We start from the raw sequence: 13,351 nt of genomic DNA, 5'->3' as shown, positions 1-13,351 counted from the left end.
AAAGGTTCTATGTCTTGATACACTTTTCCAGTCAAGCTAGAAGCCTGTCTGAGAAGCCACGGTAGCATAGGTAGGTAGTACGACAAGGTACCCGCACCAAGGAAGTGTGCCATCCTGTGTGCAAAAGCAAAATGGAGATCAGCAGCGTTCCTACACCCAGCCTTTCAATACTCCTTGCTCAGGTTGCCCAGATTGGATTACTCACTCACTACTGAGCAAGGGGAACAGGAATCCCACAACCTTTCACCTGCAGCTCCTGATTTTAGTACTCAAGTCTCCATGCGTATAAGCTTTTGTGTCATTTAAAATCTTACAAAAATCTTAAAAATTACCTGAACACTCTGTTACAAGGCATTCCAAGCCTGTTGTGAGGAGCATGAGCATCTGGACAAGTGAAGCTAAAGAGGAGCTGCAGTCTTGTATGGAGACTACAGACTGGGAGGTGTTCAGGGCTGCTACCAATAATCTGGATGAGGATACAGACACTGTGACTTGGATATATAGTAGTTCCAACGTGCACCAAGGTGAGTTATGCAAATGACAAACCTTGGTTCACAGCTAAACTCAGCCAGATTTGACGGGAGAAGGAGGCAGCGCGCAAGAGTGGGGACAGGAACTGCTACAAAGAGTTGAATTATCGGTTTCAGAGTAAGCTGAAGAAAGCTAAGGCCGTATACTCTGACAAACGTGGAAAGCAGTTCTCAGCCAATGACTCGGCTGTGGTGTGGAGAGGGCTCAAGGTGGTCACAAACTACAAGCCACGTGCCCCCTTCAGGCCCTTCATTTCATTCTGCAGCATTTGCAGCAAGACAAGCTTCGCCTGCTCAACGTGCCTGACTCCCTTTGCAGATGGATTACAGACTTCCTGACCAGCCGGAGTCAGCACCTGCGGCTGGGGACGACTGTCTCCGACACTCTGACCCTCATCATTGGGTCTCCTCAGGGCTGTGTTCTCTCTCCATGGCTCTTCTCTCTGTACATTAACTGCTGCACCTCCAGCCATGAGTCTGTGAAGCTGATCAAGTTTGCGGATGACACCACCATCATCGGGGCTCATCTCAGATGGAGATGAGTCGGCTTACAGGAGAGAGGTGGAGCGGCGGGTGTCCTGGTGCAGCCACAACAACCTGGAGCTCAACGCCCAGAAGACAGTGTAGATGGTCATAGACTTCAGGAGAGCCTGCCACCTCTTCAGGACCTGTATGTCTCCAGGACCCAGAGACGTGCAGGTTGGATCAGAGCCTTCTCACCCTGGTCATGGACTGTTTGTTCCTCTTCCCTCTGGCAGGAGGCTATGGCCCATCCAGACCAGAACCTCCCGTCACAGGAACAGCTTCTTCCCCTCATTAAGGGGCTGCTATGTGCCAGACATTGAATAAAAAAAAGCATCTGCTGGTATCTGCTGGCCGTGGTCGTAAGTACGGGTGGACGTAAGTCGAGCAGGTGGTAAGTCGGATGTTACTTGTACAAAGGACCCCTGCACCTGAGAGGTCCCTCTCTTTCACAATCAGAAAATCCAAATTAAATTACACAGTGTACGACTTGAATGTGTTAGTCACTCAATTCATTGCATAAAATGCTGAAACACCATTTCACTTTGGGTTGCACAAATGATGTCGGACAGATCTGGGAAACGATCGTAAATTCAGTAAGAAGGTGCCACCTTATCAGGAGATAGTGCTGCTTGGTTGCGACCTCAAGGTCTTGTCGACCATATTTTCAGTCATATCTTAAAGGAACAGACAGACAGAGACAGGGAGGATTTTCAGTGTATCTGTTCACAAGGAGTTAAGGGTGTTCCTGAAACTGCAATTGCTTTCCACATTTGACCAATAATGTTTGATTTTCACCCCTTGAGGCGTTACCTCATTTGTTTATGTAAATCTCTGGTATAAAAAGAGTTACCAGACATTTTGAACAAGAAGAATTATCACTCTGAAGAAGTGTCGGAATGATGGGGCATCACACAAGGTCACCACATTCATGCAATGACATGTTTAGACACAACTTGTGTTTTCAGTGACCCCATTATATGCAGTATATGCAGATGTTTTATACCATGAAGACAGCAGCACGGCTGCCAGACAGAGTCATGCCAAAGTGCTCCAGAACAGGACAAAGATATTTGGCCAGCTGTGACTATCGACCAAATGGAGTAAATCAGTTACAGACATCTATGGACAAAACAGTACACAACTTCCCACTTGATTCAGATTTGGTTAGAACAACTTTATGGCTGGACTCAAAATGTCCTCCAACTGTTAAGGATGACTCCATACATGTATTTTTTTTTCTTCTCACAAAATGCTTATTGTAGATTGGAATGAATGGAAAATACTGGACTGGAGCTTCAGGATGAACAGTTTTAGTTGGACAAGACATGTTATTAATGGACAGCAGTGTCAGGACTTCAAAGAGCTGTGTGTTGCGAGTCCCTGTTTCCACTCAAGTGTGACAGGCTACACACACACATGCACACTTGTACTTGTACTATCTTTGTGGGGACATTTCATACACTTTCAGGCTTTACTCTCGTCCTAAACATAACCATCTAAAACAAATGACTAACCATGACGAGAATTCTTAACCAAACTTCAACCCAATTATAATGACCTATTTTTGAAGTATATTGTCCCCACAAGCAGGTATGTTTCCGAGAAGTAGTCTTTACAAGTATGACTAAACCAGGTATACACATTAATGTGTATGTGAGGAACTCTCATTGACACAAGGCTTTCCCCAGTCTCTCATCCTTAACTTAACCATCCAAAACACATGGCAAACCTTCACCAGGACTCTGAACCAAACTTACACCCAGTTATAATAAACTACTTTTACTAACGTAAAAGACTCTAAACCTTGCAATAAAAACCTATAATGCAGGCTACAGAAGGTGGTATGTCAAGACTTACTGTACGGTACTGTATGCCAAAACATGCCCACGCACACACATACACGCTCCAGAGTTTCACATTTAAAAGAACTGCTCATCATGAAGTGTGGTGACAAAGGGGCAATAGTTCAAGAATTCTACAAAATCTACATTGATGATAGTGACTCCAAAAAAGGTCCCACTTTCAGGTAGATATTTGTTCTAACAGATTTTTTTTTGTCACAATTTCCCACATATTTCCTGCTCACAATCACATTATGGTAAACAGAAAAAGCCAAAAAAAAATGGCGTCACATTTTTTATTTGTTCACACACAAACATGCATATTCAGACACAAATAGGATAACATACTCAAGTAGCAGCAATATAAAACAATTTAATCAAAGAAAAATAAAACACATCAACATAGTTCTGAATTTTATTTTTTTCATGAATGGACAATTGAAGTGAACCATGACGTCCATGTTCTGATCTCCATCACGAGGCCTTCACATTATTGCTACGTATCTCAGCAGTCTAGTGTGTCAATACTCCCTGGCCTCTCTCAGCTCAGCCTGGAACACACCGTCGCTAGGGTTGTTTTCACATTGAAGACCATTATTCGGGGGTCTGACCGAGTGGAATCGACTCCAGTCTCCTTTACACAAAATCCAGGGGAGCAGATCGACCTTGTAATGAAGTTCTGGTGAGAGTTCTGCACTGATTAAATTGGGCGTCCCTGCACCTTTCCCTCGAGTAATGAGTCTTGTCTGATTGTCATAGCAGCAGTGTTGGGTCGCTAAGGTGGTGCTGTCGTCCGACAACATCGAGTGGATGCAGAACCTGGCCGAGGGTTTATAGATGTCCAGTCGCTCTTTGGGGCCACTAGCATCCCTCCAGCGGTAGCTTCTTTTGAGTTTAATGTCCAGAATATTGGTGGCACTGTAGACAACCTCAAAGGGGTAAGAGCAGGGGCAGCTGGGCAACTCAGTCAAGACCTGGTGTAGATATCTCTCCAGGAAGTCGTTCTTGCAACTCAACCACTTCTCACAGCTGTCGACTCCTTCTGAGAGAAACATTGTGATGAGAGGTTCATCTGTCATTCAGCCATATTTATGTATGTTTTTATATTTTGTGTTTCAAATAAAAACAAATTATTCCAGTAAATTCCTAACAAAATGAGGTCAAGACCATGGTTTACATTTATTTCCACTATCTTTCTCTTCTCTGGAAATATACAAAGATATATGTAATATATTTTATATTTATATTTGTAAATTTTGTATGGACAGATCAAGAGCATTTCACAAATCAAAATCATGTGTGTTATAGGAACTCCGTAGCATGTCTGTTTGAGCTTATTGCACTTGCGTGTATAAAATTCACGTGGGACATTGTGGATGCAAGTGTAGCTGTAGCACTGCTTTGCCACTTTTTAAATGCTTTTTACATTTTTTTCCCCACCTGAACAGAAAAATAGAAGGCGACAAGCTGATGCTCATGTGAATGAATGAATGAATTGTTGAACATGGGACATTAAAAGCAAAAAAAAAAAACAATTGCAAATTAAAAAAAAAGTTTGTTGATAAACTATATTGTTTTTGGAAATAGTTTTGGGAATGAGGGACATGAATACTTTTGAGAAAAAAGAAATATAAATAAGCAAACAGCAAATAAATGCTAATAAAAAGTGTTTCTCTTTCATCACCCATTGTAGTCATGATAGCCTTCCTTCCTATATAGCAGACGTGGTTGCAAATGTTTCCCTGCTCCTGTTCTCTTCATCTTTGGGTGTTTGAAAAGGGGAGGTCCGACAGGGAAGTTGTTGACATTATTTGCTCTCAGTAATTCTCAGGGCTCATTAGAGGCGGAATGTCCAACACCGCTGTTAGGTCTCCTTTCCAGCTGAATACACTGTTATGTTTGTAGACTGAGAGGTACTCTGGTCTCTGGATATGGTGAAGCAGCAGGAGAGCAATAAAAGAGAGAACTCAAAGCAATCCAAACACTTCCAAGAACAGGGACCACATTCCAACAAGATCAGTGAAGTGGCTTGCACAGTTTCACACAGTTATGAGTCCGGCCAGTGCAGAAGAAAGTTCACCTGACATAGGTCACACCAAATGTTGGGACACTCCACCTCAATCAATGTATTTGTCTATATTTTACCTATTTTCTCCAGTAGAGAGGCCTATTATGCTATTTCAAGTGTTGAATTATTTACAGCGTTGCTACTGCAAGATGAAACGTCACCTTGAGTGTGTTTTTATTTATACTTGAATTGTGCAGGGTGAGTTGTGGTGAGCCATTCAGAGGGCTAAGTTCATGCAAAATGCAAAAACTATTTTGGTGCAAACACGAGCATAATTTGGGAACTGAAGCAAGATTTGTTAAAAAATATTTTTGGTAAACAAAGCTTTTTTAAATCACCCACCCACACGCACAACAGCACATTTGTATCCCTAGTTTTGTGAGGACCACTCATTGCTTTCCCGAGCCCAGGGGTCAGCAACCTTTACCCCTGGTTTCCACTGGAAACACGGCTGAAAGGCTTTGTGTGGAAACCAGGGGTTATAATATATAATTAATCCAAACATAATTTCCCTTGGAATTAAAAAGGTTTCCTGATTCTGATCATCAAAAGAGCCAATTTGTTCCCTTTCCTGCCAAAGAAAAACAACCTGGAGCCCTGAAGCATAACGCAGCATATGAAACAAATATATTTTTTGTTCTCCGTTATGGAGCTACTATAGAAGGCAGCGACGTGTGTGACTTACTCTTGGTTTCCACTGGAAGCGTTTCAGCCGCGTAACTGACCAGCCTCCGTCTCACGTCTGAATATGCTTTAATTTTATTATTATTTTATTATTATTATTATTTTAAATCAGAGAGTTCCTAGCAAGCGAGTTGTGGTGCGTCTCAGAGGTGTCCGAGAAGCTGCCTCCATTAAATTGTTGAACTGTGCTAAAGACATTTGACTATTATTTTGGTTGTCTCATTCGTTTGTATGAGATGTAAGAATGAATAACGTGACTTATTAGCTGAAACGCATTTGATACTCTGTATCTCTCCTTTTAGATGGAGCTGGCAGTCATAGACATCATAGACTCAAAGGAAAGCGATTGAAAGGGGACCAAATGTGTGAAAATGGGTCAAACTGTCCAAATCAACTTTTAGTTGGACCTCTCAGAGAGATGTAAATAATAATAATACATAAATAAATACATAAATTAATCCCTGAAACTACATTTATCACGCAACTTGGTAATTTAGCCCTTGCTTGTGCAGCTATTGTGGCATCTGGCCTAACCAATTACCAGGCAACTATTTCTGTTGGTCGCATGTTACTAGGCAGAAATGTCTGAGGCGCACCAGAATCGTGGCTGAAACGCTTCTAGTGGAAACCAGGGGTCAGAACTAGCAGTGCTCAGATGCTGCTTGACTAATAACTTCGGCAAAAACTACGTATTCTGAGTCATAGTGGACCATGTATTTAAGTATCCAGTTCCGGACCATGGTTCACATTTTTATCCTTGTTAAAACTTTGGAGGTTTCTCACTGCCATCACGTTTTCCCCAGCCTCTCACCCAAAACCTTTACCATTCAAATGGCTAACCTTAACCGGCACTCTTAAACAAGCGTAAACCAATGATAATGACCCAGTTATTTTGAACTTTTAACCCTCAAATTTAAGCTTAACCATGTTAGGACTGGCCAAACGGTCCTAACTAAGTCAAATTCTGTCCTCACAGTTCCACACACAGACACACACAAAGTACATACTTGTGTCCAGAGGGTTGGAGACATTCCAGGTGTGGGTTGTGATAACATCAGTTGTGTATGTTGTATGGGCGATTTCTGGACAACAAAGAGAAATTCACTTAATAATATGACGTAATCCAGAATATTATGTCCCTACCTCCACAACTGACACAGGTACATAAATGGGAACATTTTATAAGTGATCATGAGACCAAAATTCTCTAGAAAGAATAATTAGGATAATAATATCAAGTACACCACTAGTTTATCATGAGCCTGCTGTTCCTATTTTGAATGACGCGAACAGATCTCACTCTACTGCATGGATCTTACCGGCACAGCCCTCAAGGTCACATGTGCGGGACTCTGTGGCAACGCAAGCGTAACCGCAGGAGCGCGTTCTCTTTTGGGCGCCATGCCCACAGGTGACACTGCAGGGAGCCCAACCACTCCACTCCCCATCGTAATCTGTGAAAACACAGAGAGACAAATGATGGATGGCGTGGATTTTGTCTTCACCAATTCTTCATACGCTCTCATGCATTTTTTTGTTTCCTCTTCACTTTACTTCATGAATGTTATTATTTAATCTTTTAAAAATTTTAACTTGAATTGTCAATTAAGTACTGAATTCTGATATTTCTGTTTTTGTCCATGGATAAGAGGAGAGAGTCGGTGAGCAGAAGAAAAGTAAGGAGGTGAAGGTGAGGCGAGGGGTGAGAGGAAAATGTACAGAATAAAGCAATCACAGAAATACTTTTAATTTACGAGCAGCTTTTCATCATGTGATCTTCAGACTTTCAATGACTGAATGTTCTTTTCTTACTTTTCTTTCCTGTTGGGGATTTAGATTTGTTGTTCTTTCATTTGTATTAAATAGGGATGCTCCGATGAGGATTTTTGTTGCTCTTCTAGCTCTGTGAAATTAATCATTATTTCTTAGGCAATTTGCTTAGCGTTCCGAATGTCACGCCGGACCGGTGGTTGTTGCTAAGCGTTAGCCGAGCTAACAGTCTGCTGCAGAGGAACGAGCGGTCTCACTTTCACAAGCTCCTAAAATTGGCCGTGGTACGTCAAGTGCTCGTGCCTCAAATTGCGTATTGAATTTTAAGGCGCCTTTCACAGTATTTTCACACAGCATTTTCCCATGCATGTGCAGTAGGATGCAAACTTTACATGACAAATTGAAACAGGTTCCACGGCAGGCATGCCGCTGCCGAGTGAGCAACAGGGATGGAGGGAGGAGCGGATGCATCACAACCAACGGGGCGTCATCAGAGCGCCAGCTGTCACATATGATCGGTTGTTCTGATCGGCAATGACAAGTAGTGATTGGTATTCAACGACCACGTTGAAATCACGACCGATCGATCGGAGCATCCCTAGTATTAAATAACTTTGAAACTACTTGCCAGACCTTGAAAGCTTTTAATCGAAAAAGTGGGAGGGAGTCAAAAGAATTTCTGCATCAGACTGACCATAAATGATTTTTGTATCCCACTCATTTTGCCTCTCCTCCTCCCAAACCCCTGCAACGTCAGCCAGGACAGGCTCCCCAGGATTGTAGTCGTCCAAATGTTCTGTCAGCACAGCTCCACCCTGATTGTTCTCCGTTAGCTCCCTGAACAACAGCCAGAACGGTTTCTTGTGATCAGACACCCACTCTGACGACAGCATTGACCAATCGTTCCTCTGACCCTCCTTGGCTAAGTCTATCTCCACCTCAGTTTCTGTCGGTGTGTTTTCCATCACTTCAATGGTCACCTGCAAAGTAAGAAATATTCGTCTCTGTGCAAGAAAAGATGAACATCAAAGACAGAAGCTCAATTTCAGTCATTTACACAACAACACTTGAATTTGTTTGGACTGACAAAGAAGGCACATATCCATCAAGGAAGGTCGTAAGTCTCAAAACTTGGATGGTGGATGGATTCAAGATGCCGTATCATAGTTGAAGGCAAGATAACCTGTGAGTATCATTGTGAAGGAAGGGCATGTGATATTTGCCAGGTTGTATTCCACCTCCTTGTGGGTGTAGGGATCGCCAACCAGTGTTATTTTGGGCCTCACAGAGTGAAAAGTTTGGGAATCCATGATCTAGTTGTAGAGCGAGTGAGTTCTTCCTGTGAAAGTTTGGTATAGTGTGAAGGGATAACCCTTCCACACTTTCAGATGAGGTTACAGAGGGGACTCCATGAACCACATCCTGCTCTAGGTGTTTACACAGCTTAGGGGCGGGGGTCCCCTGTGGGGCTGATAGGGGGGCGTACCAACATGTTGGAGTTTGTGGATGATCAGTGATTAAACAAATGGCAAAGTAGAACCAAGGTTTATGACCAAGTACTTCCAGAACGACCTCTAGCACTCAAGTAAATGCGTTAGTCAGCGAAAGAGAACACACGGCAAAGCTCTCAAATTACAGTATTTATCCGTGCACTCCCATATAAGATAAGCATAATAATAGTCATCACGTAAGAAATCCAGTTAGAGATTTGAGACTTTTTAAGTTCAAGAATTATGAAAACCTACCCTAATACTTAATAGCGTATTCTGCCATTGGTTTATTTATGCAAGAGTTATTTATAATGTTTATTTATTATAGAGGGGAAGTAGTTTTAATATCTATAGTAAAAATGTACTCACTTTGATTTGATTGTGCATGACCAACACATTACATTACTCTGCGTCACAGAAACATTGAAACCGAGAATTTGACCTCTCATATGTTTTAAATTGAACTTCTTTTTTTTTAAGTGCGTGAAGGGAATCAGGCACTCCAAAGGTCTTACACAAGGTGACTTGACTGGAAACAGCTGTAGAGTGAGATGTAATGACGGATGGGAGATATTTGTGATACAGAGCAGAGATCAGTCTCCTAATTGAGAACACCTGCCATCCAACATTCTTGATGTATGAACGACTGGATGAAAACATGCCTTGGAAAACCATTCTGGGCCTCTAAACATTCGTACCACTTACCTGAATGTTGGGGTTCTGTGAGTCCATGTCAGCACTGGAGAGCTCTGGAATATTCCTCAGATTCAGAATGAAACGCTCCCTGTCCTCAGGTTTCAGGAGGGGAGAGACTTGACTAAGTTGTTGTTTGGTGGAACCCGAGGACAGGGTTTGCAGCAAATTCTGTTGTTGAGCCTCCTGCAGACTTGGACCTGGGTCTCCATGTCTGTGGTTTCCTACCAGCTAAGAAAAAGAGAGAGAGTCCCATTCAGTTATTCAGGTATTCACATGAAGAAATAGTAAGAGCACAAAGTTGTACAGTATTGTTTGCCAGGACGCCAGGAGGGTTAATCAGAAAATATTATTTAATGTGGACAATTAATCCAAAATCTGTTTTGATCCCATTTGGATCATTTCTAATATGGCTTAGCAGTGATCTTGAAATTTAGGGAATTGTAGGTTGGCCTATGATTTTGCTCACCAGTGTATGTGTTTTAAGGAATTATCTTGCATCGAGGACCGTAGATGACCCTCCTGCACCTGTAGCTGCTTCTCAGTCTCAGAGGCCCAGTCCAGGGTTGCCTCTAGATGTGTTATGTTCATTGGCATTGGCAATAGAATGCTGACAATAGACCTGAAGTGCGTTCTGTTCTTTGGCTTTAACCCACCCAGCCCAAAATTTATAGAATTTATTGAAACAATTGAACAATTGGAGAGCAGTCCTCAGACCCTGTGTGCGCAGAATCCAGTGAGGTCCTGGTTTCGCAGAGCTCAGAAGACTGAATAAAAGAATTATATCCCAACCTCCACAAGTCAACGAGAGAGAACTGTGAGGTGACGCTTCAAGGCTCAAGTTGCGTGAGGCTTATGCAGTTAAAATGAGCAGTTCATACATCTCACTCAGTTCTTCAATTCCCTCTCTAACCAAGTGAAAAAAATTAATTCTTTGTGTGCCACCTTTAGGAGCACCACAAATCTCTATCTCTGCTCTTAAGATCAACAGTCAACGCTCTGCACTAAAGGCCCCTGACTCAACTGCTGGAGTCATGTGCGTCTCCTTCAGAAACCACACGTCCATCTAATTCTGTATGTAGGTATGACAAAGCAAAACAGGAATAAGCATTTCCCTGGAAATCACATTCCTTGCTATGACGCTGCTGGCCAATGGCATACTGTCAGTGAGCCAGCCGGCCATGATGTCGGCCACTTGGCAGCACTTCTCTGTCAAAGAAAGAGACATCCAATGAGATGTAAAACTCCAAAAACATGAGGTACAAACCGTGCAACTGCTAGGCAGAGTAATCCGCAAACAACATTAGACATGGAGCCTCCAAAAATATTAAAATCTGCCTCCTTAAGGACTGCACATGTTTCACTGGAGGATCTTCACACCCCAGGTTAACATTCCAGAACCCACTGCCCAAGTTTCCAAACTTTCCAACAGGCCGGAAGCAGAATTTGACATTAACGGCAGGACTCCAGACAGTGTAATGCGAACGGACGGTGTTGATAGTGGCAGACTCAAGTCTGGAAGAACAGTCCAAACTCTCTGCCTGATTGACGGAGGTGGAGGTTCTGCCATCCTTCCTAATTCTCTCAAAGTATTAACCACACTAGCTCACACACGCTACTCTTCACACTGTCACGACATCATAGTCTCAGAAAATGCCACATCACCCATAGCTGTGAATGCATATTCATAATATATAGCATGTAAGTACATGCAATGCAAAAACAAATATTGACACAGTTTCATATTTACCTCCACTCAGCTCTACAGCAAGCATCTGCCATTACAGTCACCCAACCCTCACTTTAACTTCCTCAGGTTTTGCTCACTCAAAATGTGCTTAAGAATCACTCTGGCTGGACAGGAAGGGAAGACTGTACCACTCACATTGTTTAGAAATCAAAAGCACCAGCTCTCTCACACATTCACACATGATTGTGGCCTCTTTATCCCAACTCAATTCACCCCTGTCCAGAAATCTGGATAAGTAAAGTAGCTGTTTGTGTGAAATGTTCCAAGTTCGCCTGCTTTATGGAGTCAAAATTGTAATATTTCAATCTTCCACCGCACACAAATAACCTGACACATTCTGAGTTTGTTAACTTAAGTTGAGAAGTGAAATTCAAAAATAACTCTTCAAGACTTGTGTTTGAGAAGCTGACGGAACAATCTAAACTTCATTTACTATTGCCTTGAATGTATTCAATGTCTCATTTAAAATGGTTAGGTGCAGCATATAGGGATGTTTTCGTCATTTCACTAAGAATGACGGGAGAGAGATCCCTTCTGAGATGAAAGCAAGACATCAAAGCTGGAAGTGAATTAAGTAAAACAAACTGAATACACATACGGAACATTTAACAGAAACAGTTTTACCGTTAGATATCACTGTGTACGCCTAAAGAAAATCGAGACATGCTCCACCTCATCCTTCTGAATTCTTCTTCATTACGAGTGTAACTGTGTGTAACAAGATGTACTCAAAATGAGGGGTTCTGAAATCAACATTGTTACTGAGTGAATTCAAGTTGATTTCAGACCTATTTTGCTCCATTCTGACTGAACTGGACTGTCAATATATGTGTCCATGGGATCACTGATAAATGAAGAATTAATGATGATACCTTGGCAACAGTGCTGTTCATTTTCCTGGGGTTGAACGGGAATCCTTGGACTGACACCGCAGCGAAGAGTAGGAACCACAGACGCCGCATCTTCACCGCCTTCAGGTACCATTTACAGCGGACAAAGAAAGTTAATACGCGTCATACCGCCGTCGAAAGCAAACAATCCCAAACGCCCTTTGTGCAGCAGAGGCTTCCTGAGGGTGGTCGCAAACGCGGTGAAGTTAATTGGTTATTAGACCGTCGACGAATATCCAATTCCGGCGAAGTTCTTCCCTGCAGCGCCGCCGAGCAGAGCTCAGCGATCTCGGCCACAACCAGAAGGTCCCACCAGACCATCTCTTCAGCACGGTTACTGATAGGGACCGTCAACAAGTTTGTGAAATTATCAATATCATCAATTACAAAATGAATTATATATATATATATATATATATATATATATATATATATATATATATATATATATATATATATATATATATATATATATATATATAAAATTTTGTGATTAATTAATCGTATTAATCGCATTTTATATTTTTAAGAATTTGAGTTCTAGGATATTAAAAAAATTGTAGTGCATGACTAATCAATTGAATACAGTAAGAAGAGAAGATTTGAAATCCAATTTTTTTATTGGTGAACTGTGCTTCATAAATGAAATCCAAAAGTAAAGGTCAAGCACAAATAAGATTCTGAAATAAAATAAGGCTGTCTCAAATAGGCACTAAAGCTCTGTATAGCAATTAAAAAATGAATAATAGAAATATATTAGAGGCAAAATGAAGAACCGTTGATACTCATAATGAATTGTGTTAATTCTTTAACGCGTTAAATTGCGGCGTAATTAATTAATCGAATTAATGCGTTAAAATGACAGCACTAATATATATATATATATATATATATATATATATATATATATATATATATATATATATATATATATATATATATATATATACACATACACATAGTGCTATCACGAGAACATAGGGGAAATAAATAATAAATTAAGGTTAAATATTTTGACAATTTTATTTTTCTTACATTGTTTTGAACTGATAATTCATCGTTTTACAAAAACGTAGATTGGCTGGAGAATTTGTTGTCGGTCCCTACAGC

The 13,351-nt window shown here is 41.4% G+C and overlaps 1 protein-coding gene across 2 annotated transcripts; it reads right to left on the bottom strand.

Annotated features, from left to right (window-relative positions):
• Positions 1 to 3,202: 3,202 nt before the first annotated feature.
• ism2a (isthmin 2a) lies at positions 3,203 to 12,553 on the bottom strand. 2 transcript variants are annotated; one of them, XM_053845407.1, is made up of 6 exons: positions 12,224 to 12,553; positions 9,614 to 9,832; positions 8,113 to 8,398; positions 6,968 to 7,102; positions 6,656 to 6,730; positions 3,203 to 3,938 (listed from the first exon to the last, which is right to left on the bottom strand). In XM_053845407.1, the coding sequence occupies exons 1-6, from the start codon at positions 12,311 to 12,313 to the stop codon at positions 3,418 to 3,420; spliced, it is 1,326 nt and encodes a 441-aa protein (XP_053701382.1). In that variant the 5' UTR covers positions 12,314 to 12,553; the 3' UTR covers positions 3,203 to 3,417. The 2 variants fall into 2 exon arrangements, with proteins under 2 accessions (XP_053701382.1, XP_053701383.1); XM_053845408.1 differs by having other exon boundaries at positions 3,203 to 3,935.
• Positions 12,554 to 13,351: the final 798 nt, after the last annotated feature.

The sequence above is a fragment of the Synchiropus splendidus genome, chromosome 16 (assembly GCF_027744825.2).
Source record: "Synchiropus splendidus isolate RoL2022-P1 chromosome 16, RoL_Sspl_1.0, whole genome shotgun sequence".
Classification (NCBI taxonomy): Eukaryota; Metazoa; Chordata; class Actinopteri; order Syngnathiformes; family Callionymidae; genus Synchiropus; species Synchiropus splendidus.
The sequence above is the reverse complement of the archived record's forward strand: the minus strand, read 5'-3'. Positions and strand labels throughout refer to the sequence as shown.